Source organism: Mycteria americana, chromosome 6, assembly GCF_035582795.1.
Source record: "Mycteria americana isolate JAX WOST 10 ecotype Jacksonville Zoo and Gardens chromosome 6, USCA_MyAme_1.0, whole genome shotgun sequence".
In the NCBI taxonomy this organism is placed as follows: Eukaryota; Metazoa; Chordata; class Aves; order Ciconiiformes; family Ciconiidae; genus Mycteria; species Mycteria americana.
In genome coordinates this window covers 14,791,900-14,818,655 of record NC_134370.1, presented here as the reverse complement: position 1 = coordinate 14,818,655, position 26,756 = coordinate 14,791,900, and the positions used below count along the sequence as shown (strand labels likewise).

At 46.2% G+C, this 26,756-nt stretch overlaps 1 protein-coding gene across 2 annotated transcripts in view; it reads right to left on the bottom strand.

The window, feature by feature from the left end:
• SH3PXD2A (SH3 and PX domains 2A) overlaps nucleotides 1-26,756 on the bottom strand; it is a 268,655-nt gene that overhangs the window by 94,675 nt on the left and 147,224 nt on the right. For both annotated transcript variants that reach the window (XM_075504614.1, XM_075504613.1), the window contains exon 6: nucleotides 1,705-1,733. In XM_075504614.1, the coding sequence (XP_075360729.1) occupies nucleotides 1,705-1,733 (29 nt within the window). The remainder of the gene's footprint in view (nucleotides 1-1,704; nucleotides 1,734-26,756) is intronic.

Here is a 26,756-nt window from a genome sequence, read left to right as displayed (position 1 = left end):
TCAATCCCTCTTCCCCCAGCATCATGGCAGATCAGCCTCAACTTCCCGCCAGAGCCACAGGAATGGAGGAGCAGCAGTTTCCTCACACTCCTAAAGCAATTCCTCACATATCTTGCAAGAGTATTGCAACTCCTGTGCACGTCAACTGGTGCACTGAGCCTAAAGCTTTCCTGGTTTCCTAATGCTGTTCTAGGTCAGTGCTAAATCAGGTTGCCCCAGAGACCTCAGCAACGTTTTTCAAAGGTCTTTACATGGCCTGAAAGCCCCCGGTGCTCAGGATGTGGCACTGAGCCAGGAGCTCCCACACTCAGCTCTGCCTTCTACCGAGTCACTTGGACCTTTATGGTCAGCCCCTCTAGAGAAAGTGCTGCTCCCAGTTTAATTCATGGGACATTGCGAACAAACACTTCGCTTGTAATATTACATTTAGGACGTCCTAGAAGTGCAACCCAGACAGAAGCTTTGTAGGAGATCAGGAAGATGAAGCATGCCCTAGTTTATCATGTCAGGCCAACTTGCCTCTTCATTACTTCAATCCACCTCAGGAAAATTCAGGGAAAGGGTAGCAAAACTATTGGCCTGCAAAGGCAACAGGCATTTGATACACAGGATGTCAGGGTCAAGCAACAGCTTCACTTCAGGGCATCACTTAGCCTATTACAGAGCTGCAGCTTAAAAGCTCTCATAATTCACCAGCAAATCAATCTAGGCAGTGACATTCATTGGAGTCCAGTATGTTACAGTCATCTTCCCTTCCTTCCCAGAGACTAAGCCATTGCAGTGTTTCTTCATCATCTTAAAAAGCAAGAGGAAAAAATCCTCCCTTCCCCTGCACACAGGCCAGTTTTCCAGGAGCTGCTATTGGTTTGAAAGGCCTCTCTTTGGATGCCCTGAATGCAATTTGGAGCACCCAAGACTCCAAACAAAGTCAATGAGAGTTGCAGGTGCTCAATGCTGCTTGGGGAAAAAAAATAGAAAAAAAAAAAAAAAGAAAAAAGAAAAAAAAGAGAAAGCCCTGACACATCCAGCTCAGAGCAGCCAAACCCAGAGGCCCATAATTACATGTCCCTATTGAAAACACATCTGTAAAAATCACTAAGAGCTACAAGGGAAGGGGAAAAATTGGATTTATATAGTTTCAAATCAGGGTTTTATAGGACATTTGAATCCAGGATCTTAAAAACAAAACACTGAGCTAGAGCCTTTGAGGCAGCCCAAACCCAGACACAGGCACTGAGAACATTTTGCATCAGTAGCCTCACCAGAGCCTTTTGGAAAAGAGAAAAAAAAAAAAAAAAAAGATTCAGACAAGAAGAGCAAAGCATTCCCTTCCCCTCCAGAAAAGGACCCTGACTCTCAGGCTGCATTTTGACTATTTGCTCAGGTAAAGATTGACTTAAGAAAAAAAAAAATGAAAGAGAGAGAAATTTAATACAGTTATCCTCTCAGGCTGGAGAAGGAGCTGTATAAATACAGTCAGAGGAGAGCAGTCATTTTAACTGCAATACTATATAAGGTGGGTTTTTTCTTCTCTCCGGTGTAAAGGCAAGAAACTGATGCCTGCCTCTAGCAGGCTTCAGCAATAAAAAGTTAAACTGCTACACAATTTCATGCAACACAAAATAAAGGGAAGGTTTAAAAAGGGCGAGGAGGGGAGGAAGGTCCTCTGTAATCATGCAGAACATAGAAAGCCTGGTATCTTACCTGATTTTCTCTTCGAAGATCCATAGTCCCTGAAAAAAAGACAACAACAAATAGACATGGTTAGAGCTGGAAACGGTGGTGAGAGAACGGGTGCCTCCCAAATTTCCACCCATATGCTCAAGGGCTCATCCTGCACGCTCCCTCCTTTCCAGAGGAGGTCAGGACTGCAAGGCATGGACAGGCAGGGGCCGGGACGGATCCTGAGCAGCACCAGCTCATCAGCAGCAGCAGCTGGGGCTTCTGCAGCACCAGGGGCTCGGGGAGCATGTGATCAACGAGACAGAGCAAACCATCCACAACCAGCAAGGCAGGGGAGAAGGGTGTCATTTTTTCCCCTTTAAATTGAGCTATTAAATGCACGGCTACTGAATTAACCCCTGACATTCCCCTGGAGAGGAAAGGGAATATTAACTGTTTGCTGCAGGGGTGCGGCTGCTACAGGCTTCTCTGGCACTGCTTGCAGCCCTCTCCTTTCAGAGGCTAATTAATTTGTGAATAACCTCCAGACCCCTCCTAGTTATCTCTGACAGGCACTTGTCTTCCGCAAGGAAAAGAAAAAACACCAAACCCCAAACTTTGTCCTTTCTTCTTTCTTCCAGGATGGGGAATGCACCCTTACTTTTCTGTAGTGATTTAAAGGGTGCTGGCACCTTTGCTCGTGGCAGAACAGCTGAAAGCTCAGACAGCTGCTGCAGAAGTGGGAAGAAATTACAGAAGGGAGCTGCGAGAACTGAGTCGGGATAAGCAGAACCGAGGACAGAAATACTTCGCTACGGCTGTGCTTCCTCCTGGTGCTCTCCGGAGCCTCTCAGACCCAGCTCTGAAATGGTCTGCACAGGCAGGAGCGCGGGCAATGACAGATCGGGCAGAGACAGCATCACTGTGTGGGCACAGTGCCCACAGCACGGTCACACACTGCACCCGGTGGCGTTAATGTTGGGAAAATCACCCGATAAACCTGCTGCAGAGGCAGGCTGTGTTTGCAGGAATCCCACCGGAGGGGCTGGCAGCAGCCTCTACATTTTTGGGGGTCAGACTGTCAGGAGTGGGGGTTTTGTCCCTTGCAGCATGCTGTGTACTCTGAAGGAATCAGAGAAGGATTGTCCCAGACTATGTATTTAATTTCAGGAGAGTTTGGGGGATCATCTGAAGAAATGACACGTGTCTTGAGGGCAGAGGTATGGCTACCCATAAATTCGGTTTCTCCCAGCACTTTGCATGCATCCCATGCCTTACATGTCTAGGATCTGCTTGCACTGAGTAATAACTACTTGGGAGTTTTTTGCACCCTCTTTGAATTTTCCAGTGTCATTTCTATTTCAATTAAATGGTTGTTTTGCCAGCCATGTCTGCAGTTGTATTTGATGTGAAGATGCTACTGCTCATGAATAGGCTGCTTCTTCCACAGAAGTGATATCATATGCAAATATAATGCCTACTATATGGTGCCTGAAACAGAGACCCCTCAGAATGAGCCAGGGAAGGCACAATCCCCAAAATGTAGTCCGCTGCCCCAGCTCCGCTCCCACGCCGGCCTGGAGCTTTGCGGTTGCTGTCAATACGGCTCTCTTGGCATGTGAAAGTCTGTGTTTGGTCCTGCCCTGCAATGCCTCTCTTCTGACAGTGCTAAACAGCAAGAAGGCGAAACTCTGATGAGATCCACACGTGTTATTTGCTTTAACCTAATACCTCCATCGTGCACATGCTTGATGACCACTTCAATCCCTTCCGCCTTTGCTTTCTGCAGCAAAGCTCCTGGACCTTCTCAGCTTTGAGCTGGGTTCAGCTGGGATTTCCCTCTGGCAGCACGTTGCATCCCCACCTCCCCACCTCTCTCTGTGTCGCACAAAAAGGTTGCACCCAGCTCTTGCAAATGTTAGCACCCATGAGGACCCTGGGAGGACGGTGTAGGAGGGCACAATCCCTAGAAGATAAATAAGATCATCCTTCCAGTCTTTGCCAGAAGGCTCTCAGCACACATTTCCAGGGCAATCTCCTGCCAGCCAGCTGTGCTGGGGGCACCCCACAAGCATCCTAAGAGAGGTCATGGGTGAACAGAGCACGCACAGCAGGGTGAAGGCAAGCAGCATCAGACACAGGCGGAAGAGCCTTCAGCCTGACTGAAGTTGCAAAAGAAAACCTAACTCCGTTTTGCCACTTTAAAAAAAATTGCCCAATTTACACCATTAGAAATAGGGTATTGATGGACTGATATGGTTAATAAGCAACCAAAAATGGGTAAAGAGGTTGCTGAATGTCTTTGCCCACCAGATCAGGCCAAAGTTGGCACCCAAGTTTGGAAAGTACAGCAGAAGATGATTTGGCTGTGCTCTCGCTGTGCAACGGTGGCAAACACCACAAAAGGCTCAGAATTTAAACCTCCATCCTGGATGCTCTCTCACATCTTTCAGCCCAATCTCTAGCTGGTTTTAGGGCTTGTGCGAGTGACTGCAGTATGGTTTTAAATGAGGCTTGTTCTTTTAATTCTAAAGCATGAAACTGTTTTTTCTTTCTACACACAGATCACGGGATGACAAGAGATATTACTCCATAAGGACTTTTTAACTTCTTTTTTTTTTTGGTTTTTTTTTCTGTTCACTTCCTCATCTGGCTGGCATTTCTTCCACAGCAAAAGCACATCATTTATGGAAGTGTACTTGCCCTTCAGTTTCCTCACACAAGCCCTGCAATGGGCAGACACATCCCACATCACACCACTAATGCAAGCACAGAGCACTGTCCTCAATATGATGTGGCAAGCCACATTTCTGGTCAATGGCAAACATGGTGCCAACAGAGGCAGTAACCGTTCATGTGGGCCAGGAGCTCTGGTCCAACGAACCCCATCAATGCTTCTCTCATGGCTTCTGCATGGTGAAAACAAACCTTTAGGTTAGTTTGAAGAGGGAAAAAGCCCCTTACTGTCACTGCAAAGTCCATGGCTGAGCAATTTAGGGTCAGCTACAGGAGGATGAAGCAGCAAGTAGCTCTCAGTGATGTCCCTTTGAGATCAGAAGGGTAACTAGCATCATCAGAGGATCCAGAGTGTATTCAAACTCTTGAAGGCAATTGAACCTACAACTTCTGGTCTTAGTTTCTAGTCTTAAGCACAAGATCATCCTTATAGAAGAAACTGAATGATCATTACAAAATATTTATTTGAATCACCACCACCCCCCAACTCAAGAGGCTTGCTGAAAAAGAAAAAAGCCAACAATCAACCTACTGGGCAAGTTTTTATCTTTTCATTTATTCTTTCTGTAAGTTTTAAAGTCAAGTTTTACCGGGTTCTGATTTTGGAGTTCCTGAAGTCCATGTACCCCATGTCTCCCAGTCTTGTCACCTTTTTGTACATCCACATTTCACTCACAAAATCAGCACAAAGCAGTATCAAATAAAATGGAGCTTGAAATAAAATCCTCATCTCCCCAGTGAAACTCTGAAAGCCAAAACTTGTTCCTCCCAGTGAGGATGGGAAAAAAAATCACTGTTGAAATAGAAACCAAAGAAGGTATAGCAAATAATCTCTCTGGCTGTGTAAAGTGCTCTTTGTATACGTACTCTTCTCCTCTTTTCTGCTAATGAAGAAAGCCTGTGCTGCTGCTTTGCAATAGCAGCAGCAAGGAGCCCTGCCTGACTTCATGTTTATTTTTTATGTCCTATTATTCTTCATGTGATTCATTGATGTCTTTTCCCTCTCCCAAGTGACGATCTATAAGGTGAATACCTCTCAGCCTCACCATTTTCAGAGGAGCATTAGTGTGAGGCTGAAGTATTAGATTATGTCTCCAAAACAATAAAGGAAATTATTTAATGGTTTCTCTTAACTGTAACAACTTCCAAGTAGAAACTCTGATCTTCTCCTGCAATACAGACTGCAGCCGGCACACTGCTAGCCCTTAAATCAGACAAGAAACCTGGCCTTGCAGAAGAAAAACCCTTCCAAGGAAAGGTTCAATGAATGTCATGTCTGCAGCTACACAGGGAAGCTCACTTTCTCTTAAGCTCTTGCTCTTTTTATCTTTTTATCTTTATATACACACTCATATTTCTATTCTTCTTCCATTTCTCTAAGAGAACGACACCACCATCCTAATTTCCCTTCCAGCCATAGCTACCAAGAATAGCAGTGAAACCAACGGGTGGAACTAAAAATAGCACTAGCAGGTCCCTTCTTCATTAGCCAGGATTACTCCATACTTGAACAAATGCCTTTCACAAAAATGGCATATTTCTAGCCTTTTTTGTATTAGAATATAGCAATTTTATCTAAAGTCTTCCTGTGGGGCACCACCTTTAGCTGACAGTGAACCTCATTACTGGCAAGGAAAGTATTTCCTGCTGCTAACAGTATTAAAATATTGCCGGTGCTGAGCGTGTCACACAAGCTGGACACACTCTTCTTGCTTTAATGACAAAGGAGAGGGAGGCTGGATCTTCTTTCTCATCAGCATTACACGAGGACAACATTACTCATTTGAAATCTAGCAATGAATGTGAAAGGAAGGCCACGAGCATTGCTATAGAGCTCATTGCCTTGTTATCACATTAAGCTATCCACAGGCAGTCTGGAAATTTGTGAAAGATAAAAATATCTTATGTCATTGAATTTATATGTCACTTGCAATCTAATTTGATTACGAAGGTTATATTAACAATGCTATGGAAAAGTTTAACAGCACATCCTTCCTTTAGGGACTGACTTTGCTGCCATATTCAGCAAGAGTTAATAAGCATTGATGTGTGCATGCGCGTGTTTTCATCTATCTAAACACATACAGATAGACACAAACAAGCAGTGCCGTAACTGGAAAGTTGTTTAACAAATGAGGAGTATCCTGCCATTTGTTCAATAAAGCCTAAGAAACGTTCCAAGTGGAGAAGACTGGAGGTGACTAGGTGCGTCTGTGATGGACTGAGCCTATCTCTTTAGCCATACTTCTAATTCAGTTTGATTTGTGTCTGGCCCAGAGGGTTTGTCCTGCGTCTTCCACGGAGATCCGGCAGTTCAGCAGAAGCCTCCTGCAGGAACCAGGAGAGTCCGCAGAGCAGCACTGCATCAACAGAGGGGCTGCAAGGCTGCAACTTGGCTCCTGCACAGCTCCGCCTTGGAGGTGATGTATTCAGTCGGGGGACCTCATCCCTGCGGTACCCGTCATGCAAAGGCTCTTTTAAAAGCTTCTCCTCTTTGCCACGGGACAGCAGACCCAGCAAGCTCACTCTGTGGGATTCCTCCTTTCTCGGATATGTCACCTTTTAGCCCAGGGCCTCTGCCTGTCAGTAAAGCAAGGCTCAGCTTTAACTCATTTAGCAAAGACTTCAGACAACCATGAGTTTCAATCGTGAGAGAAAACAGTGCCTGCAAAGCATGAGGAGCTGTCAGACCCACGGAGGAGCACGGCTGGGCGAGCTGCACAGCAGACATTTCATCAGACAAGACGGACGCTAAAGGGAGAGTAAATCATCTTTCTGTCTGTTTCTCAGTGTTTGCTGTCCAAAGCAGATGAGACAGTGACAAACCCTGAGTAATGGAGGTTAATCTGTATCCTCTAGAGTATTTTAATACATAAATTAAAATTGTTCCATATTTGTTGGCTTTTGCCAATTCATGTTTAAATACATTGTAGGCGTTTATGTTCCCATGCTCCTTAATTCCTAAAAGTCTCTAGTGGTGTGGGCAGGCTGCGGTGGAGATATATGACATTTCAAACAAACAACTCGGATTATCATTTAATCACCAACGATTTGCTAGGCAGATTAAAAGCACAGAAATGTTTTAACAAGAAAGTCCACTCTCTCCTTCCCAACACTCATACGGTTTGCAGTCAGTAATGAAGACTGCTTTTTCACAAACTGTTTTTCTTAGCGCTGCTATCAGATTCTGTGACAGTGTTTTTAAAGTAAACCAATGCAAAAATACTTTGCTACTGCTCTTTACATGTATAGAAACCTGAGCCTTGAGAATATATGTGCTTCTTGAACTCCCCTAACTGATTTTCCTCAACAGCCAGACTGACATTTTCTCTTTGAGACAAGGCACAAAATCAAGCGTGACCATGCATTGTCACTAGGTGCCTGCCTGTCACCAAGGCCCATGGCTGGAGGAGCACCCGAACACCTTAATACAATACAACACACAGGAGCTATATGGAGAGTGCAGGGTTAAAATTCACACTGGTAGTACTCAAAGTGCAAAAGTGTAACCATGTGCATGAAGGTATCTCCATTCCCACTGAGCTCTGAGACCCATATGACATGTAGTTAAGCAAAACTGACTCTATACGTTATGCATCAGGAACACAAACTCAAACACATGGGTGCATACAGCTATATGTTTTCCCCCTCCAGCACTCCATCCTCTGAAATCATAAAAGCACAGCTGATCTCTTCCCCAAGCCAAATAAGCAGATGAAGGCTTTTTTCCTTCTTCTTTTTCTTTTTTTTTTATAAAATATTCTGCTCATTTCCTGATATAAATCGTTGCATTGTGGAACCCTCTCGAACATGAATCTGTCCTTTCTGAGCAGAGGTCGAGCTTTCCAGCCCCGTCAGAAAGGGCCCCATTGTGGCGGTCCCGAGACTCCAGAATTCCTTGCCGCGAGCAAAAGCGACTTGAGGGGCAAGAAGAAAATCTGGCAACCTGACTTCAAACCCAGGCATTTTTTGCTGGCTGGAAGTGGTCTCTGCTTGCTGCTAGGCAGGGTAAGCCACTGTTGTGCAAACAGCTCCTTAAGAGAATGAAGACAACACAAAAGAGAGAATTTTGCCTTCCTGCCACCTTTCTGTTGCCTTCACAGCATGGCAGTAATGCTAGCATAGAGCAAAAAGCACAGCTTTATATACTATATACTTCTGGTTAGGCTGCAGTGGTTTTCTCTGCATCATATAACAACGGTGGCCCAGTTTGGCTCACCAGGACCCAGCTGGAGGTCCTGATTTAGTGCTGACTTCTGACAGCTCCCTTGAACCCAACAAAGAAAAAGTCAACCCAAGTTCTCTCTGAGAAACTCCAAGCACAACACTGGAAACTCATCTATAAGTGCAGAAGAGATCTTCCCTACACTAGTAACCTTAGCTTGCACAGAAAAATCAAGGCTGGAACAAGATGGGCACCACCTCCTCTCCAGCAATGCTCCCTGCACCTGAACCCATGGATTTGTATCATGAAGGGGAGGTGCAGGATAAGGAAAACCAGTGTCCTCTCCTCTGCACTCAGAGGATCATGGAGATTAGCCCCACACAGCACAACTTGAGCTCTGCCACCAAGTCCAAGGTGCAGGGGATGCAGACAGCTGCAAGACAAATGACACCCCCATGGACCATCTCAGCCTCATGCAGACCCACGGTGTTTGGGGGCGGCTGTCACCATTTCATTTTTTGTGTAGAAAAGGGTGTAGAAGGACGAGAGATGGGTTCGAGGCATCTCGCCCCTTCCCTAAATGATTGGGGAATGTCACGGATTTCTGTCCCAAGATTCCTCAGCGGTGAAGTTGATCGCTTGGCTCCAGAGTGCAACTTCAGTATTTGGCTCGGGCTGAAGAAATGCAGAATTAGCCTCTTGAATTTTTCATAATTATATTTTTTTATGATGAAATTATCCTCCTGGAAGAAGACAGGGCTTTCGAATCGCACATTCAGCGTTTCACCAGGCTGTGAGACACGGGGCAGGGCAATCTGACAGCAAAGCCCGGCCTCTCTGGCACCAGGGAGAGATGGCTCGGCACACCCTGGAAGCTGCAGGACAGTGGGGCAATGAGCTAACGCCATGTGACCCTCTACTGCAAGGCTTCAGCAGCCTTGAAAAAGACAACATGAATGTTTATAGCAAGCTTTTTCCTGGAAAGAAGTATAAAAACAAGATCTTGCCTAAGAGTCACATCCTCATCTGTTTCTGTTTTACCCTGTTTATTCCTTCAGATGGCAAATTTCACCACAGGACAGAAAAATATATTTACCTTAGCAAGAACTCTGGGTGGAGGTGCTCTTCACCTCCTCTAAACTGACCTTGCTTGTCCCTTGCGGGGAGGCCAAATTTATCTCTGTCTTACAATGACCAAGCATGTGTCACTTTATTATAGCCTTTACAGCATAAATGCTGAGTGATAAAAACAAGGTAATAAAAATTAATCATTCTCATGTGCAGCTTTTCCAGTTGTGCTCTTCACTTTGGGATTTTATTACACACATCTACACGCAGACAGAATATATGTTTAAAAGATGCATCTAATCATAGTTGCAACTTAAGTACTGAATATCAGAATCATAAATTGAAATATACCTTATAAACTAGTCAGGCTAATGAGCTTGCACATATATCATACGAATCTGATACAAGCTTAAGAGGGCAGCACAGGCTTTGAATCTTTATTTTTTTGAGCCCTTCCTGATTTGAGGGTGGGTCCCTCAAATTCTAGTTTCCATAGGAGATTTGGGTCCAGCCTCTGATTGGCAACCACATGGTCCGTCTGGGTTTCCAAACGGCAGCCCGAATGGTGATTATAAGAAAAGGCAGAGTCCCTTTGCTGTCCCTCTCTGGGGGTACCTTCCTTCTGCTGTTTCAGACTAACTTTGCCCGGAGCTAAATGCATGGTGCACGGCCACTGTCTCCTCCATCCCATGGTGGCACTGCCTCCCTACAGATAACCTCCCTGGAAGCAGACATCGCCCACCGCCCGCCAAGTTGTGCCTGCTCACGGGAGGCAGGATACCACCACCTCCGCCGGAGCGTGCATGGAGACCAACAATGTCACCTCCAAAACTCTCATCCCAGAGAGTCCTTGGAAAAGGAGAGAGAGAAGGAAGAGGAGAAAACTTGCAAGTTACAGATTTCCAAGCCTCAGCCCCAGGTCCAGACATAGCTTGTCCAAAAAGGCTTTTGCCACCGAGTTACTGCACCAGGAAGAATAGTTGGAGCACAGCAGTTTGAATCAAACTAAGAGAAGAGCTTCTGCATGCAAGCAATGCAGCTGAATCATGGTACTCACTGGTGTTAGACATTGTAATCACCAAAACTAGGCATGGGTTCAAAAAGCAATGAGATAAATTCATGAAGCAAGGATAAATGGTAGCTATTGTACTCCATGCTCTGGATGCTTTGACCCAAAAAGTCCCATAACTGCTGAATGCCAGAAGCAGAGAGGATACACAAGGGAAGCTCACTCTGTATTTGCTTTGTTTCTTGTATTGGCTGTAAGCCACTGTTAGAGACAGGAGGCCAGATGGGGCCCTGGTCTCACCTAATTGTGGCCTTATAATATATTCTCCTGTAAAAGATCAGACTGGATTAGGATAAATTATATCCAAATCACACTGCATTACTCAGCACATTAAATTGTCCTTAATCACATACTTTGATGGTCTAGATTCCTGCTTAAATTTACCTCCTGTGCATATTTCTGTGCCTATTCTGTTGAAACCACTGCTGAATTTCAACTATACATAACCAGGCTCTAATGAAAAGCCAATAAGGCTCTTTGATCAAGCTTTAATAGGACTCATCATGGGGACATACTCTGCTGTGGCAAAATGGTTTCCTCATCCTGTCTCTTTCAGAAATGTTTTGTGAGCCTTTAAAAGCAATTTAGCCCTGATTTATGTTAGCTAAGTGATTTCTGTTGCACATGTGAGTTACAAGAAAAGGGCTCTCATCTCAATTTGCTACGCTGTTCAGGAAATCAGTTATAAATGCTGCAGTGCCTTCCGTGTCTTTGACTTCAATGCAGCGGAAACTAGCAATTTGAGTAAATACTTCATCATTCCCAATTCTCCCATACACCGCATCCAGTATTTGACAAGAGACAACCTATAGGATATTTGAGCTTCCCGTGACTAAGCTGTTTACCTAAGCTGTTTCCAGAATATATTCAAGGAAAGAAACATGCAATTCTTTAATAGAAAGCATATGAAACATGTTGATGACTATCTAATAAAATCGAGCATGCATTCAATAGGAGTGAGTCACTTCATCACAAGTTTAGAGATGAGGGATGTAGAAATGGTGACTAAGCAACCTCACGCAGTAAGCCAGGGGTGCAACAGCAACCCGAGAGTTTTGATGGCCTGACCTGACCTGCCAAGTGGCATCCAACCAGCCCCAGGCACAGGTTAGAGCCAGTCTCTTCATATCAGGGGACAGATGCCAGTTAAAGGACAGGAGCCATTGTGAAGTGTCCATGGCCAGGAGGTGTATTGCCAGCGGCGGTAAGTGCTACAGCCACTTCTGCTGCTTTGCTTATGGTGTTGCTGAGCAAAGAACCAACCCAAAATCAATGAATCCCTGAAATAAAGGATCTCAAACAGCACATCGACTCTTCTCCCACGTTTCCATATGCCAGAGAGAATAATGACGGTAACTACTAGGAAAACAAGGAACTATTTTCTGTGACGTTTCTTCTATTGTCCAGTTTGAATCTCCCACACCAGCTTGTGGCCATTGCTCCTGTTCGTATTGTTTACCACTACCAGCAAGAGTTTGATTCCAACATCCTTGTAACTCCCCTTCAAGAAGCTGTAGGTTGCTACTAGATCACCTCTTTACCTCCCCTTTGCCAAACAAGTAACAGAAACACAACAAAAATATCCAACTATTTTTTGTCCCATTTCTTCTTGCTCCTCATCTTGGGGCAGAGGGACCCGAGAAAGGAGCAGTGACCCAAACGACAGTGGTCTGGGCTGCCTTCCTCCTGCTCTCCCCTCCTGCTTGTGGGAAAGCCCTTGGCACAAGCAATCCCCCTCGACCCACATACACTCATGGGCCACATTCTACCTGTGAGCGTGGTTCCCCATGACGAATCTGCAGGGGCTGGGTGCACTGAGCCCTGGGGAACCCCACAAGAACAGGACCCTGGAGGGAGCCTACCGGGAAGGCAAAGCAGGGCATCCTGTCTGCCCTTCTCCTTTTGACTGCCCAAGCCGTGAGGATACCCACTCACAGCCTCCCCCGAATGCTCTCCTTTGCCCCCTACCAGCCTCAAAACCATCCCACGGTGGGTACCGGGTCTCGGCGTTGCTCCCTGGGATTCCCTGCAGCCCATCCCAGTGCATGGTGCCAGCGCTGGCACCAGCCCACATACTGGAGGCTTGCAGAGGGAATTCCCAGGCTGCCACTGGCATTTTTGACATTTTAAAGGCTCTAAATTGGCAAAGTAAGAAATGAGTTACAGGCATTTCCAGACATGGCCTGGGCCCTGCTAGACCTCTGAGCTCCCAGTATAAAGGAGAGTGTGCCAGATGCTTGGTATTATACAATTTTGCATTCCTTTCTGGTGCTGTTCTTATGGTGTCTAGCACTTCTGCATACTCATCTGGCTTTTTAGCAACATGCTGCTTGGACCTCTCTCTCTTGCTGCTCCTGCTACATGTCCAAGGGCAGTAGGACCTGAAAGATTAAGACCACAGTGTGCATAGACACTCCCTGCATAGACAGCATCTGTACTTACTTTGCACTGCTAAATACCCTATTGCCCTAGCTAGTTTTACATCCCCTTTTAGTGGTAGATCTCTCTCCTGACTTTTTAAAATCATCTGTTGTACATATGGCCCAAAGAATGGTAAATATTTTTTCCAGGAGAGGCAAAAACTTACGATGCACGTGGGAAGACAAGATCAAGCCTATAGTATGAACTCCAACTTCTTCATCTGGTGACTGTAGTCTTTCCTTTCCTCATTATATTTCCTTCAGTTAGAACAGCGAGATTAAAACACGGCTGCTTCCCAAATCTGCCTCAGCAGCATGTCCTCAGTTAACTGTATTGCAACATCAAATGTCTTTCCAGCATACTAAAAAGTAATGTAGTTCTCTATAAGACACCAATTTTATATACCTTGGAATTGTTTTCTGCCTGTTTCTACAAAGCGGCACATGGAAAGATCTTTCAAGTCATCGGGTTCTTTAATTTACTAGTCAGACATAAATCACGGCATGTAAGATCTACTGTGAGTTCATGAACTCTAGGAAATTTTTCTAATCACTGTCCTTTGAACTGAGCTTTTTCAGAAACTGTAAAACTCCAAAACATATCTAGTAAATGCATCTAGTAAATTTTGCTGGATTGGCAACTACTAAAAGCAGACTTGTCTTCCCTGATTACCTACCAGCATCAGGCAGTCTTAAAACATCCTCTGTCATTCTAACACTAAAACATAAAAGAAAAAAGAAGTTTTGAACTTGTCTTGCCCAATAAACTGTTGGGATTCATTAAATGATTCCAAATTATCATTGACAGGCACCAATTAAGCCAGAAAAATAGAGACAACTTCCCAAAGATAAAACCTTTCAAACACTAGGATTACTTTTCAAGGTAATGACCATAACCCCTTTCAAATACCCAACTCTGATAACACGTCCCACTCTTCTCTGCTTCCCAAAAGGTTAAAGAGCTAAATTACATGGCATTTGCAACGAAGCACCACAAAGTTTCCTGAGTACTCCACCCTTGGAAGTATCGGACTCCCTGAACAAGGATTTATTGAGCACCCCATGAGTGATTGGCAATGCTATTTTTCATACTGTAGGTATGAAATAATAATAATTAAAAAAGCCCTGTACTTCAAGATGGTGTAAGAGATTGTTTCAGTCTCAGTGCTCAGTTCATTTTGGGAAGGAAACAAAGAAAACAGCACAGCTATTTCAGCCTGGACCAGTATAAGATTCCTGAGACTAGAGATGGATAGATATACCCTAAGTTTTATAGACCCATACTCAAAATTATCAAAACTTCTAGTAAATTTTGCTGGTTGGTATTTGATCACACACTTACACATTATAACACTGAACTTAAAACTCACTTTGCAGAGGCAGAAGATGTTTTTGCTAGTACATGTGTGGATCCATACTAACACTTCCTTTTGAGCCTTACTCAATTAAAAGACAAATCAAAAACCCCATGTTGACCTCGAATATATGCCTATATCACAGAATCACAGAATCACAGAATCACAGAATCATATAGGTTGGAAAAGACCTTTAAGATCATCGAGTCCAACCATAAACCTAACACTGCCAAAAACCACCACTACACCATGTCTCTAAGTACCTCATCCAAACGTCCTTTAAATACCTCCAGGGATGGCGACTCAACCACTTCCCTGGGCAGTCTGTTCCAATGCTTGATAACCCTCTCGGTGAAGAAAAATTTCCTAATATCCAGTCTAAACCTCCCCTGGCGCAACTTGAGGCCATTTCCTCTTGTCCTATCACTTGTTACCTGGGAGAAGAGACCGACCCCCACCTCTCTACAACCTCCTTTCAGGTAGTTGTAGAGAGCGATGAGGTCTCCCCTCAGCCTCCTTTTCTCCAGGCTAAACAGTCCCAGCTCCCTCAGCCGCTCCTCATAAGACTTCTTCTCCAGACCCTTCACCAGCTTCGTTGCCCTTCTCTGTACACGCTCCAGTACCTCAATATCCCTCTTGTAGTGGGGGGCCCAAAACTGAACACAGTATTCGAGGTGCGGCCTCACCAGTGCCGAGTACAGGGGCACGATCACTTCCCTAGTCCTGCTGGCCACGCTATTTTTGATACAGGCCAGGATGCCATTGGCCTTCTTGGCCGCCTGGGCACACTGCTGGCTCATATTCAGGCGGCTGTCAACAAACACCCCCAGGTCCTTCTCTGCCAGGCAGCTTTCCAGCCACTCTTCCCCAAGCCTGTAGCGTTGCATGGGGTTGCTGTGGCCCAAGTGCAGGACCTTGCACTTGGCCTTGTTAAACCTCATACAATTCACCCCAGCCCATCGATCCAGCCTGTCCAGGTCCCTCTGCAGAGCCTGCCTACCCTCCAGCAGATCAACACTCCCACACAACTTGGTGTCGTCTGCAAACTTACTGAGAGTGCACTCAATCCCTTCGTCCAGATCATTGATAAAGATGTTAAACAGAACTGGCCCCAACACCGAGCCCTGGGGAACACATATACTTGCCCCAAAACACCTCAAGTCATGTCAACTGACTTTCTAAGCTGACCAGCATTAAATATTAAATAACTCTGGAAAACGTAAGAAAATAACATCTTTTTATATGCATTTAAAACATATGCAGATTGTAGGCATCAAGGCACAGAAGTGCCATCACACACCATGAAATAGTGCAATGTCTGAATAGACAAAAAATTTTGCAGTCCTGTTCAGATACAATTTTGGATCTTTTTCAGACCTGCTCATGCAGAAAACAGTAAATTTCTCCTTGTTCCTTTTATGTAACTCCTGTCCAATTCTCAATCCAGACATTAACTTTTAATTCACCTCATACATCTCCAAAGGGTGTGTGTGTGTGGTATTTCCAGTATCTTTTCCTGTGTTCTAGGTTCATAAAAGTGAAGAGGCATAATGGATGAATTTAATTATTTCCATCCATTCAGCTGGCTATAGAAGAAGACCTTTTAATTCAGCTAAAAGAGAAATTACTTGTTCCTTCAAAATGAACACTGATTCAGGGGGTATTTCTGGCCCGCAACATGAAGGATCTCTATGTTTTCGAAGCTAAATGGCCATTGGCAGCTTATTACTGCTGTAACTGTTCACGTTATCTGATATATAGATATCAGATGTGGGCGAAGGGAAAATGTCATCAATTGTCAGGAATTCCACCCCCTCCTTTTAGGCTCAGTAATTCACAAGCTCAGAATATCCACAACGTTCTGCAAATGTCGTGCCCTGCAATCGGCTTTTGTGCGCTATTTTCTCCCTTTGTTACCTGAAATGCCAGAAGCTGGACGATAAGAAACCACTCTCTCAGCACGAACATTGCCTTTCCTGTCGGGGTATGCCGAGCTATGCCTGGTGGTGAGCTCCTCCCCGCGGAGCTGCATCTACCACAGGATGACAAGAGCATCCCTGAGGTCCTGGGGAGGTTTGTGTATCCTGAAGTCCACACTGCGGTGTCCAGCCAAGCACATACACTGGATATCATACTATGCCGCAATCATGCTGCATAGAAACAACTGTAAATGTGAAATGCAAAGGTCTGCATTGCTCTTAGCTCCCAGTACCGAGTCTGAATTCAGTGCTATTTTGAATCATCTCTCATTGTAAAATACTGCAAGATTCAAAACTAGGATCTGGGCACACCAGCCATGAGATGCAGCAGTAGGGATTATGAATCAGAGCATGAAACGGAGTGTCCTGCTGCCGATAACCTACTTACTAATGATTTCTTCCTCAGTCATCCTCTGGGACAGAAGCTAATTCCTGGAACCTTCTGCTTTGCCTCCGCTGCCTCTCCAGCACCAGCTACCCACCCGTCCTCACCTTGCCGCTTCTGGCCTCAGCCTGTCGTCCCCTCCGTGGCTGACTGCCTCCCTCCCCTCCTTATAACACACACCTCACCGTAACGCAAAATCGCTCTGATCACTACACAAACATCACAGGCCCTGCACAAAACCCAACTCTGACCTACCTAGCAACAGTGCGTGCAACACCAGAAACTCAGCTATCCATCTTACCCAGCTAGAATAAAAAACCTTCAAGCTCTGCTGTGCATCCCATCCATTAGCGGTGCCCGGGGAGCTGTGCAGAGACCTACCTCATGATTAGATAAAAGCTTTTCCTTCTAAATCACTGTTCAGAAGAAACGAAGGGTCTGGAAGAGTGAACTCCACATACATTAGAGGCCAGGCATGTCCCCTATGCTGGTTATTTATGTGTCTTTGTTTTATGCTGGGGAATGCAAGGTTTTGTGGTAGGGAATAAGTTGCTTCGTTTCTTTACAGTGATAACAATATCAAAACCCTTTTCTCAGTAAAGACACAGAAAAGGGAAAAATGCCCCAGTTTTACCCAAGAAGAAACATTCTGTAAACAATGTCTTTGCGCCCTACGTGTACCAAAACAAATCTGGGATGGTGATGGAGAAGGACGGTCACTGATTTTTGGTCACCTCCCTGCCCCCGCTCCCCCAGAGTCTGCAGGCCACCTCATGCCCAACAGGTCGCAGAGCTGCTCTAACCAGCGGAGAAACAGTCCAAAATGCAAACATTATACCCTGTCCCTGACCCCTCCTTTGCCTGCCTTGAGGGTCTTCAAAGGGCAGGCGAGGAAGCCGTGAAAGCAGCTGACCTCCCGGAGCACACGGCAGGAGGACATGCACAGAGATGGGCCCCACCACGCGCCCGTCCTGGGGCTGTAGCTCACCGCCGGCCCAAAGAAAGGCCGTCTCCCAAAGAGGACTTGGAAGAATAACAGGAACGATGACAAGAGAGCTGCAAATGTGCCTCCAGGTGCAGTTTGGCTCAATGCTTAAAGTTGGGAACGCCTCAGGAGGAAAACTGCAGTTCAGGCTGGGAAGCCCTGGGAACAGACCCTACTTGAAAGACCTCAGAGCACTCAGTCACTAATGCAACCGTGGCCATATTATCTTCACAGCTGAGCACCCAGAAACTTGGGTGGATCTCTCTCCTCAGAAGCAGGGACAAGCTGCCACAGCATTTCACAGAACGCAAGCTGAGCAAAGAGCTCCTGCCCAAAGTTGCAAAGGAAGAGCGGAGGCTGGGGTTTAATTCTCAGTCCCTCAAACACTCAGACTCAGTTGAGCCGACCTTCATCTCATGCCATAGTGTGAGTTTAAAAATACACCGCTCGTCTTAAAAACGTGTCACAGCTCTTAGAAGCAAGAAAATCAGGTTGTGGGTGGGAGTAACTGCACCGTGTGTGTATATATATATATGTATATATATACACTTTTGAGTGACAGTCTTTTAAATTCCACTTTCCAAAAAGCAGAGTTTTTAGCACTTCAGGAGTCAAACACACAGTTATTATCAGAGGCTGGAAGCAGAACTGTTTTAAGAGGTAGGGGTCACTTTCCATTCATTTTTTTAGGAAATACATGGTGGTTTTGCACCTCTGTTTTTTAAAAAAATAATTATTTTATGCTCGGTCACAGCTTTTCACTGGTAATGTCACGCCCAATTTAGAAGATATGAGCACCAAATGATTTGGCACAGGGATATACTTAAACAAAGGAAAAGAAACTGCTTACAATTTATGATACGCTTTGATAGCTGTGATTTAAAAATGCCAGTGTTTCATTCCAGCAAATGCTACAATAACAAGCACAAGACTAATGACCTGATGCCTTGTCAGAGATGTTCACAGGTCAGATAAAACCACCACATTATATCTGCAGGATCCAGCGTTTCAAAGACAGCCCTGTTTGAGCTTCTCCTGGGCTTTGATCCCCGCAAGCCGTACGTCAGCACTATCCTCCCAAAAGCTGGCCTCATGCTGAGGGTTTTTCTGCCGACACACTTTCAAACCTCTGAAATAGGTCCGGGCTGTCCTACCTCCCGTCTGCGGCCATTTGAACCACCCGAGCGCTTGCCTGCATTATGAGGAAGCAGCGAGAGGAGAGAAGAAAACATCCATCCCACATCAGGCTTTGCCAAACAGCTGGCGAAGAATAACCTTAGAAAAACTGATATTTAAGCAACTGTGGAGGAGATTTGTCGATTTAAGAGGAGCAGGGTGAGATCATCCATTGCCTTCTGTTGTCTTTTGGCTGAAAGCGGCCAACGGACAGCTGGATGGCCCTCGACCCTGCACTTAAACACAGTCGCAGAAATATTTGCATTTCATCATCATTTTGCATTTTTCTCTTCTTCTCACAGGCTTTCCCTCGGCTCGCTCCAGGGTTTCCAAGCCTGTATCCCATCCTTTCACACCTGCTGCAATCTGTTCACATTTAACATTGAGCAGAGCGTGTGAGCAGCAACAAATACTTTTCTCAGCATATTTGTATCTCCTTCATTCAATACAGTTCGCAATTTTTTCAGAGTTCCCCATTGCTTAAAATTATTAGCTACCTAATCTGGGGAAATAATGCTGGATTATCCATAGGTAGGATGCTCTGAGGATGCGATCGCAGGAGCTCAGAAGTGTGGTAGCAAACTGTACTAACACACTGCAGCGCAGACTTGGGCTGGTGACAGTGCTCACGGACCAGGACACGCAGGCAGCATTTCAGCAGCACCCGCACTTTTCAGTCACTTCATTTGCTACGGAAAAGGCTTCATTTCCTGGAGAATCCTGCGGCACTTGGACTCCCTCGTGCCGCCAGACCGTGCTACCCTTGAAGAGACCGCACAAGGACCATGCAGGCAGCCCTGTGTGATGTGAAGGGAATTGCTGTGGTTACTTAAGATAACCTGACAGAGAAACCAGGTTTTGCTGGGACTCTTCCTCCTGTCTTTGCGTGGGCACGGTTGAAATCCCTCCCCGGGCACTGCAGAGCAGCAGCAGCACTCGTTCCAGCCCTTGGGGTGAATTGCAACCATACCTGGGGCTTTGGTGAAGTGAGTTTCACCCTCTGCGTTTGATACTTCTCCCTCCAAAAGAGAGAGACAGACATGTATAGGGTGCATTCACACGTAAATATTACACTGTGACATGTTGGGTACCAGCAGACATGGTCTTTTGAAGGCCCACATGCTTGCAAGAACAACCTTCTCTATTCAGAGCTGAGCTCCCCTCCCTTCTGCTTTTGCAGAAGATATAATTCAAGGCCAGATGCATCTTTATTTCATAAAGCATTTTACGGATCAGTTTGCCAATCCAGATGGATTTTGTGATCTGCATTAGCTATGAAGTGATTAACAGAGTTTGCCATACAATATGTGATTAGGAAGAGACTATAGACCAATGAGATTAAATGGAGGTATCAGAAGAAGTTAAGCCACCGAGTTTACTGAGCAACTTTTATTGCAACACGTGGTACATCCTTCCCTACTGGGACCCACATCTCCACCCTCTCCCTGGATACGCTGCGCACTCATGTCAACGCTGTCAAGAGATAAACACCCAGAGACACAGCGATGCTCTTCTTCCCTTCCTTCTGCAAGATGCTAGAGAGCAGCTGATGCCTTGACAAAAGCAGGCTGCTTAGGGCTGACTTTACACCCGACCTTCACCAAACTGGGCTTCCCTCTCCTCTGTATTACTAAGAACATTTGCATGAAGATTGAGCGCTTCATTTCATTATGGTCCATCTGCTCCTCATGGCTCATTTCCCATTGTCTGGTAAATACTTCAACACGACTTGGAAATGATTGCAAAATGAGAGGACAGGGAGTCAGGTGAAAGCTCTGCAACCCTCAAAATAGGACAGTAATCCTGTTTTCCTACAAATGTCCCTCGGAGCAAGGCACACGAGGAGAGGCACGCAGAGGACGGAGAGCTGAGGCGCAAGGCAGGCTCTGAGGTCCCTGAGGAGCAGGGGCCGAGCACGGCGCATGACATGCTGCTGCTGCCTGACGACGCTGAGGCACAATCGCTATTTCTGCCGGAGCACTACAGCTGTGTCTGCCGCCACGTTTTCAGCTGTTTGACAACTGGTGAAAAACACGCATCCCCCCTCCTGGCACTAGACTAAATTTTCCCCGCTGTGATACATGGGCTTTTTAACTATGCATGGCCGACTCCTGCTACGACCGGCTTGCTTTGATCGATAGGTGGTAAATACACTTTATCCTGTCCCTGGCCACAGGCCCCGAGTCCCTGTCATGTGTCGAGGGCACTGACCTTCGCTTTCTGCCCACTGAGTCCCACCAGGGCTCATCTGGTGCCAGTTCCTGCTCTATTTAAGGCTCCTTTCTTTGACACACCGCTCCACACCTCCTTGTCTCTGTGTGTTAATCACTTTGGATCAGCAGCCCCGCAGCAGGGTGAGGGTCGGTGTTAACTCCAGTGAGCGCTCTTAGCCTGGCTGCCCTTGGTTTTCAGACCAGATATCACTTTTCAGGCAGGTTATGGCTCACAACAAAGTCCGGGCAGCACCCAGCCATCACGGGACGGGGGCTCAGACAAATCATCATCTCCTGCATCCTTTTCCCTCTCCAACTGGAGTCAGCCACAATGTGGACGGGCCCAAGCCAGCCCTATGGGGACACCAAGCTTGGGTTCAAGCCCAGACGCCGAGGCTCTGCTTTATCTCTGTCTCAGAACAGAGCACAGCAAAAAGCAACTCTTGGGACACTGCAGTGACCCATTAAAATTAATGGGGTTAAATCATCCTGGTGTAAGCCACCAACTTCAAAAGAATTACACAAGGGATGAATCTGGAGCCATTATTTTTCTTCTTTGTGCCTTTCAGAAAGATGATCTACTTTCCAGACTGCTAAGCTCAGCTTACGCTCTGGTCAGCCAGTCTTTCGAACTAAACTAACTACCCTCTCCCTGGTTTCTTACTCCATGCTCTCATCTACTGTCCAAGCAATTCTAAGAACTGCTCACCTCCTCTGGTTTTCCCCACGCAAAACAGCCCTCGTATACTTCCAACTGGCCTAATTAATTTCCTCTTTCAGGGGCAGATTAAAAAAAGGAAAAAAAAAAAAGAAAAAACAACCCCAAAAGCAAAGTTTCACTAGAGAAACCAGGAGGGTTACGTACCCACGTGGCACATTTCCTCTCTACCCTAGGTTGCAGCAGCAGGTAAAGGAGCAGGTACAAGTACAACACTTGTACCCCATACACACTTAAAACTGCAGTGCACAAAACCTGACCATAACTGATGTATGTCACATACTTTTCTGTAATTGGAAGCACTTGTTTGAGCTAAGGAAGTGCAGGAGACCAACAAGACAGGCAGAGAAACCTCACATGTAAAATATATAAGCTCCCAGCTACGCTGTGATCTGGAAGCCAGTCACGCTCCTGAGGTGGCTCATTCAATAACAGCACCAATGGAGATGGCCTTCAACTCTTTCAGCAAAGAGCTCAGTAACCTTAAAAAGCATAAATCAAAACTTAAAATTGGCAGATGATTTGATAGGAAGAAATTGCCTTTTGGGACTGCTTTTTGTCTGCCAAATTCACCTAGACGCAGATCCACATATGGATTTCTGACCTATCCAGGTTTCAGTGGTGATTACAGCAGCAATTGTGGTATGAACCATGCTAGACATATTATTTTGGGAGAGCTCATGCATTAGACAATGAAAAACTCAGAGTATATTTGGTCCGTGAGTTACCCCACCTCCATAGTTCCCAGGTATTCAGCTCTGGAGGTTTTGGCACAGGAAAAGTAGACTTGAAATTCAGCTCCTGAACTGGTTTCAAACTTTGCTGAAAGTCCGGAGGTGTTCAGATCCGGGATTTTGACTACTAGCTCCCAAAAGAGGCTGCTAATTTCTCTGGGTGAGGTGGCAGAGGATGGGAAGAACTAGTGTTATTTCACTTTGCTCTAAACTCAATGCAGCCATCTATGCAGCTGCTAAACCACGGAGCCTTGAAGGAACTACAAAATAGTCTGACTGTCAAGTCAGTCACTGAGAAACAGTCACTGCTGGGCTGACACAGCCTGCTGGTACTCCTCAAACCCCTGAAAGAAATGCCGCCTGACAGCTGCTTTCTATCTCCCATGCTTTGGCCCCATCATGTCCCCGCTAGTGTCTTTTAGAGCTGTGGTCAGACATATACCAACGATGTATCAGGATGAGTAACGGACTAAATACAAAAATACAGAGCGATCAGGAGCTCCACAAAGCTGCTTGTAAATCTACTAAAAGTGGCATGTTTCCATAAACAACAATCCGTTATCGCGTTGCTCTGTTCCCACTTAGCAGTCTGCCGAGAGAAGGGAAGAAAGAGGCCGGTTTGCAGGGCGCTGCATTTAACAGGAGACAAGCAGACAGTGTGCAATGGTCCACGCTCCCTCTGCCGGCTGCGTCCGCTGCGCCCAGCATCCTCCGGGTGCTCTCGGAGGCGATGCTTCTTGCTCTGATGGAGGCCAGGCACGATTAATTCCTGCTTGCACTGTGGCAACATCTGTGCAGGCACTGTCCGTGAAGTGAGACCCGCTCTGCCAGGATTTACACAGATAAAGAACAAAAGCGACAGCACCTATGTGAGAGATGCTGGGCTGTGCCTGGCACAGGGCTGTGAAGAAACACTCTCCAGCTGGGTCTGAGAAGTCCCTGCTGTCACCTCCGTGAGATGCAATCCATCACCATGCACAAAGCATGCACAAGGCACATCATTGGTTTCAGTGGGCGGGAAGCACTCTGGGAACCAAAAGGTTTGCAATTCTGTTACAGGCAACACTTTCATTTCCCTTGCCCTAATGACCTCTTTTGCCAATATCCCTGGACAAGCAGAGCTCCGTAACCGCAAAAACCTTCTGCCTTCCAAAAGGTCTGTTGGTGAAATGTATTTGGCTCAATATGCTTGAACATGCCATGGCAAAACTGGCAATACCTGAAAATACAAATATATATAGATACATGCAGCTGGCAGGACCAGGGATGGAGCATGCACGTATGCCCATATATTTCATGGTCATAAAATATGTATTTCCAAAGCGCAGACCTGAGGACGTTACCCTGTCACCAGCAGGACTTTGGAAAGTCTGAATCAGAGAGCACTGAATCACTGCATTACCCATCAGCCACAGGTATCCTCTACCGGGAGTTGGCCTGAGAGCTAAAATACAGACTAAGCCATGTACAGGGAGACAAAGCAGCTCCTGTAAAGCAAATCTGCAGCAGAGAGAGAATCTGAATTCAGGACTTCTTAACCCTTTCCTCCCACTCATCCCATGAGGCCTGCCGCAGCCCCGTCCGACAAGGGTCCCACCGTGCTGGCTACGCAGAGCCCCTCAAACCTCCATCAAACAGCCTGCTTCCTGCTAATTACATCTCGAAGGCTAATGAGCTTTAAGAGCCTAATTCCAGACTTATTTTTCCTATGTCACTTTTGATATAATGGGGCAAAACAGCCCACATCATAGTTTTTAAGGTATCAGGCAATTTAATTTCTTGCTTCTCTGCTGATCTCTGAGCAAACATAACCCTTTTGATGTCCTGCCCCATATTTTAAAAGCATGTGGCAATCATGATAGTTTAGCAATGTGCATACAATTATGAATGCTAATACAATTAACAGTGAAAGACTCATACTTGGATCACAAACCCAACTCTCTTCCAACTCAAGCCCTCCTCGTAGGCTTCCAAGTGAATGGGTCAGATAGCAGTACAAAACTCCACATAAAGAAAACTAATGCTTATATGGAAAAAAAGACCAACAAAATTCTTCAAAAAGCCCTGACGAGGCACTGGCAGAGAGATTAAAGACAAGAGCAGCTCCCTAGCTATTTGATGGCAGGGTCAAATTTCATGTAGGGTAACTCGAGGCAGAGTTACCCTGGGGATGCGAAGGATTTGGATCAGCGGTGAACTATGAGTGTGTTTTACCCCTGTGCTGAGTGCAGCTTCAGGATTAGTGCTCACACCACCTGCAAGGCAAACACACACACACACACACAGAGCAAATGATGAAAAATGCATGATCAAGTTTATTGCAAAACTCCCACCGAGGATCAAAGCTGCTGCCCCCAGCAACACTCACTGGCCCCAGCCAGCTTCACATGCTGCCTTTTTGAATTTTTCTAACATGGGAAAATATATCAAAAGCATTGAAAGGGAAAAAGCGCATCTCCAGGGAACAGCACCTTAAGCAGGCAGGCAACATTGCGAAGGAAGGGGGTTTTGTCAGCACTCTGCAAATACCACGGGCACAAAACCAGCCAGTTTCCCAGAAGAGAAAGAAAACTCCACTTGGCCAAATCCAGAAACAATTAGCTCAGGCACATCCCATTTGAAGATGGCACTGCAACAAGGGGAGCCTCTGCCACAGCCAGGAATGCTTGGCACTTCTGAGAACAAACAAGTTAGTACAAATTTAATGGATTCAAGTAACTGGCCTGAGACTGGTGCCTCTTCTCGGAAGCTTCGAGGAGATTTCTCTTCCCAGGCCTGGGGGATCACAGGCAGCTGGCTCAAATCAGAGCCTGGTCAGCCCGTAGCACCTCAGGCTGGGTCAGCATCTCCATCGCTGGGGGCTGTTCCCAGCTTCTCCTCCCTTCCCAAGTCACTGACCCACCTGTGCAGGGTAAGGATGCACCTTGCACAGGACCTGCAGCCCCAGCTCCTCTCCTGCGAGGAGGCACCCCGTGGCCAAGGCAGCCGCTGCCCAAGGGGGCTCGGCCAAGAACTGCTCTGGGTGCTGCTGACCAGTGGGAGGCTGTGAGAAGGGTAGACCCCGAGTCTCCCAACAGCAGCTGGACATGGCTCTAAAACCTCAAGAGCTGTTGCTCAGGTTTTTCAGTTCATAATTGCAAATGTACTTCCCTCTTAAGACCATTTTACCAACAGTTCATAACTCTGTGGCTTGCAAATTGACCAGCTCTGGGTCAGATGGTTGCTTGCAACTGTAAAACATCAGAAGTCACTTGGTTAAATCAGGTTAAAGAGGTCCCAGGCCCCTCTCCCCTTCCCCCAGGAGCAGTCATTCTTTCCTTTACTTGATTGCTTAAATCTTTATTCTGCACCACTCCTGCCTTTGCACTGAGTTTTCCATTTCACCCACAAATGAAGAGCAATTTTCCTTCAGAGCAGCATTTGGAGGGCTTTGATTGGAAATTTGTCCTTGTTCCATCATTTTTCAAAGGCTTTGTGGTTCCAACATGCTCCCCACTCCGGGTTAAAAGGAGCAACGTGGACAACTGTTCGTCTTACTGCAAGGCAGGAGCAGGACCTGGCAGGGAATAACTCAGCCTGGCTAAGAGGTGATCCACTGCTGGCTGCCAGATTCCTGTAAGGACTGTATGTGGTCTGCAGATACCACTGTGCTGGGGAGGTAGGGAGGGAGGGAGGGAGGGAGGGAGGGATGGATGGATGGATGGATGGATGGGAAGCACGCAGGACAATCTGGAGCAGTCCTTGCCACCTAGGGAAGAGCTGTGCCTAGGAAGCTGTGGAGGGAAAGACCTTCTCTGAGCTTTGCTAAGAAGCATCAGTGTGAATAAGCAGCAGCCCAAGGGAGCCTCAGCAGATGTGGGGTGTGGTTTAATCCTTCCTGGGTCAAGCAAGCAAGCCAAAACCTGGATTAATATACAGTGTGTCAGACTGCACATGCAATGCACTGGCAATACTATTTGGATGACAGCAAACACCCAGATTAGGTGCTGACAACTCCCCTAACAGGATCACGCATGAAATCTGGCCGTAAGAAGAGCTGTCACTCTGACTTTCACAGCCAAAAACGCAAGCAAGCCAGTGACACCTTCCAC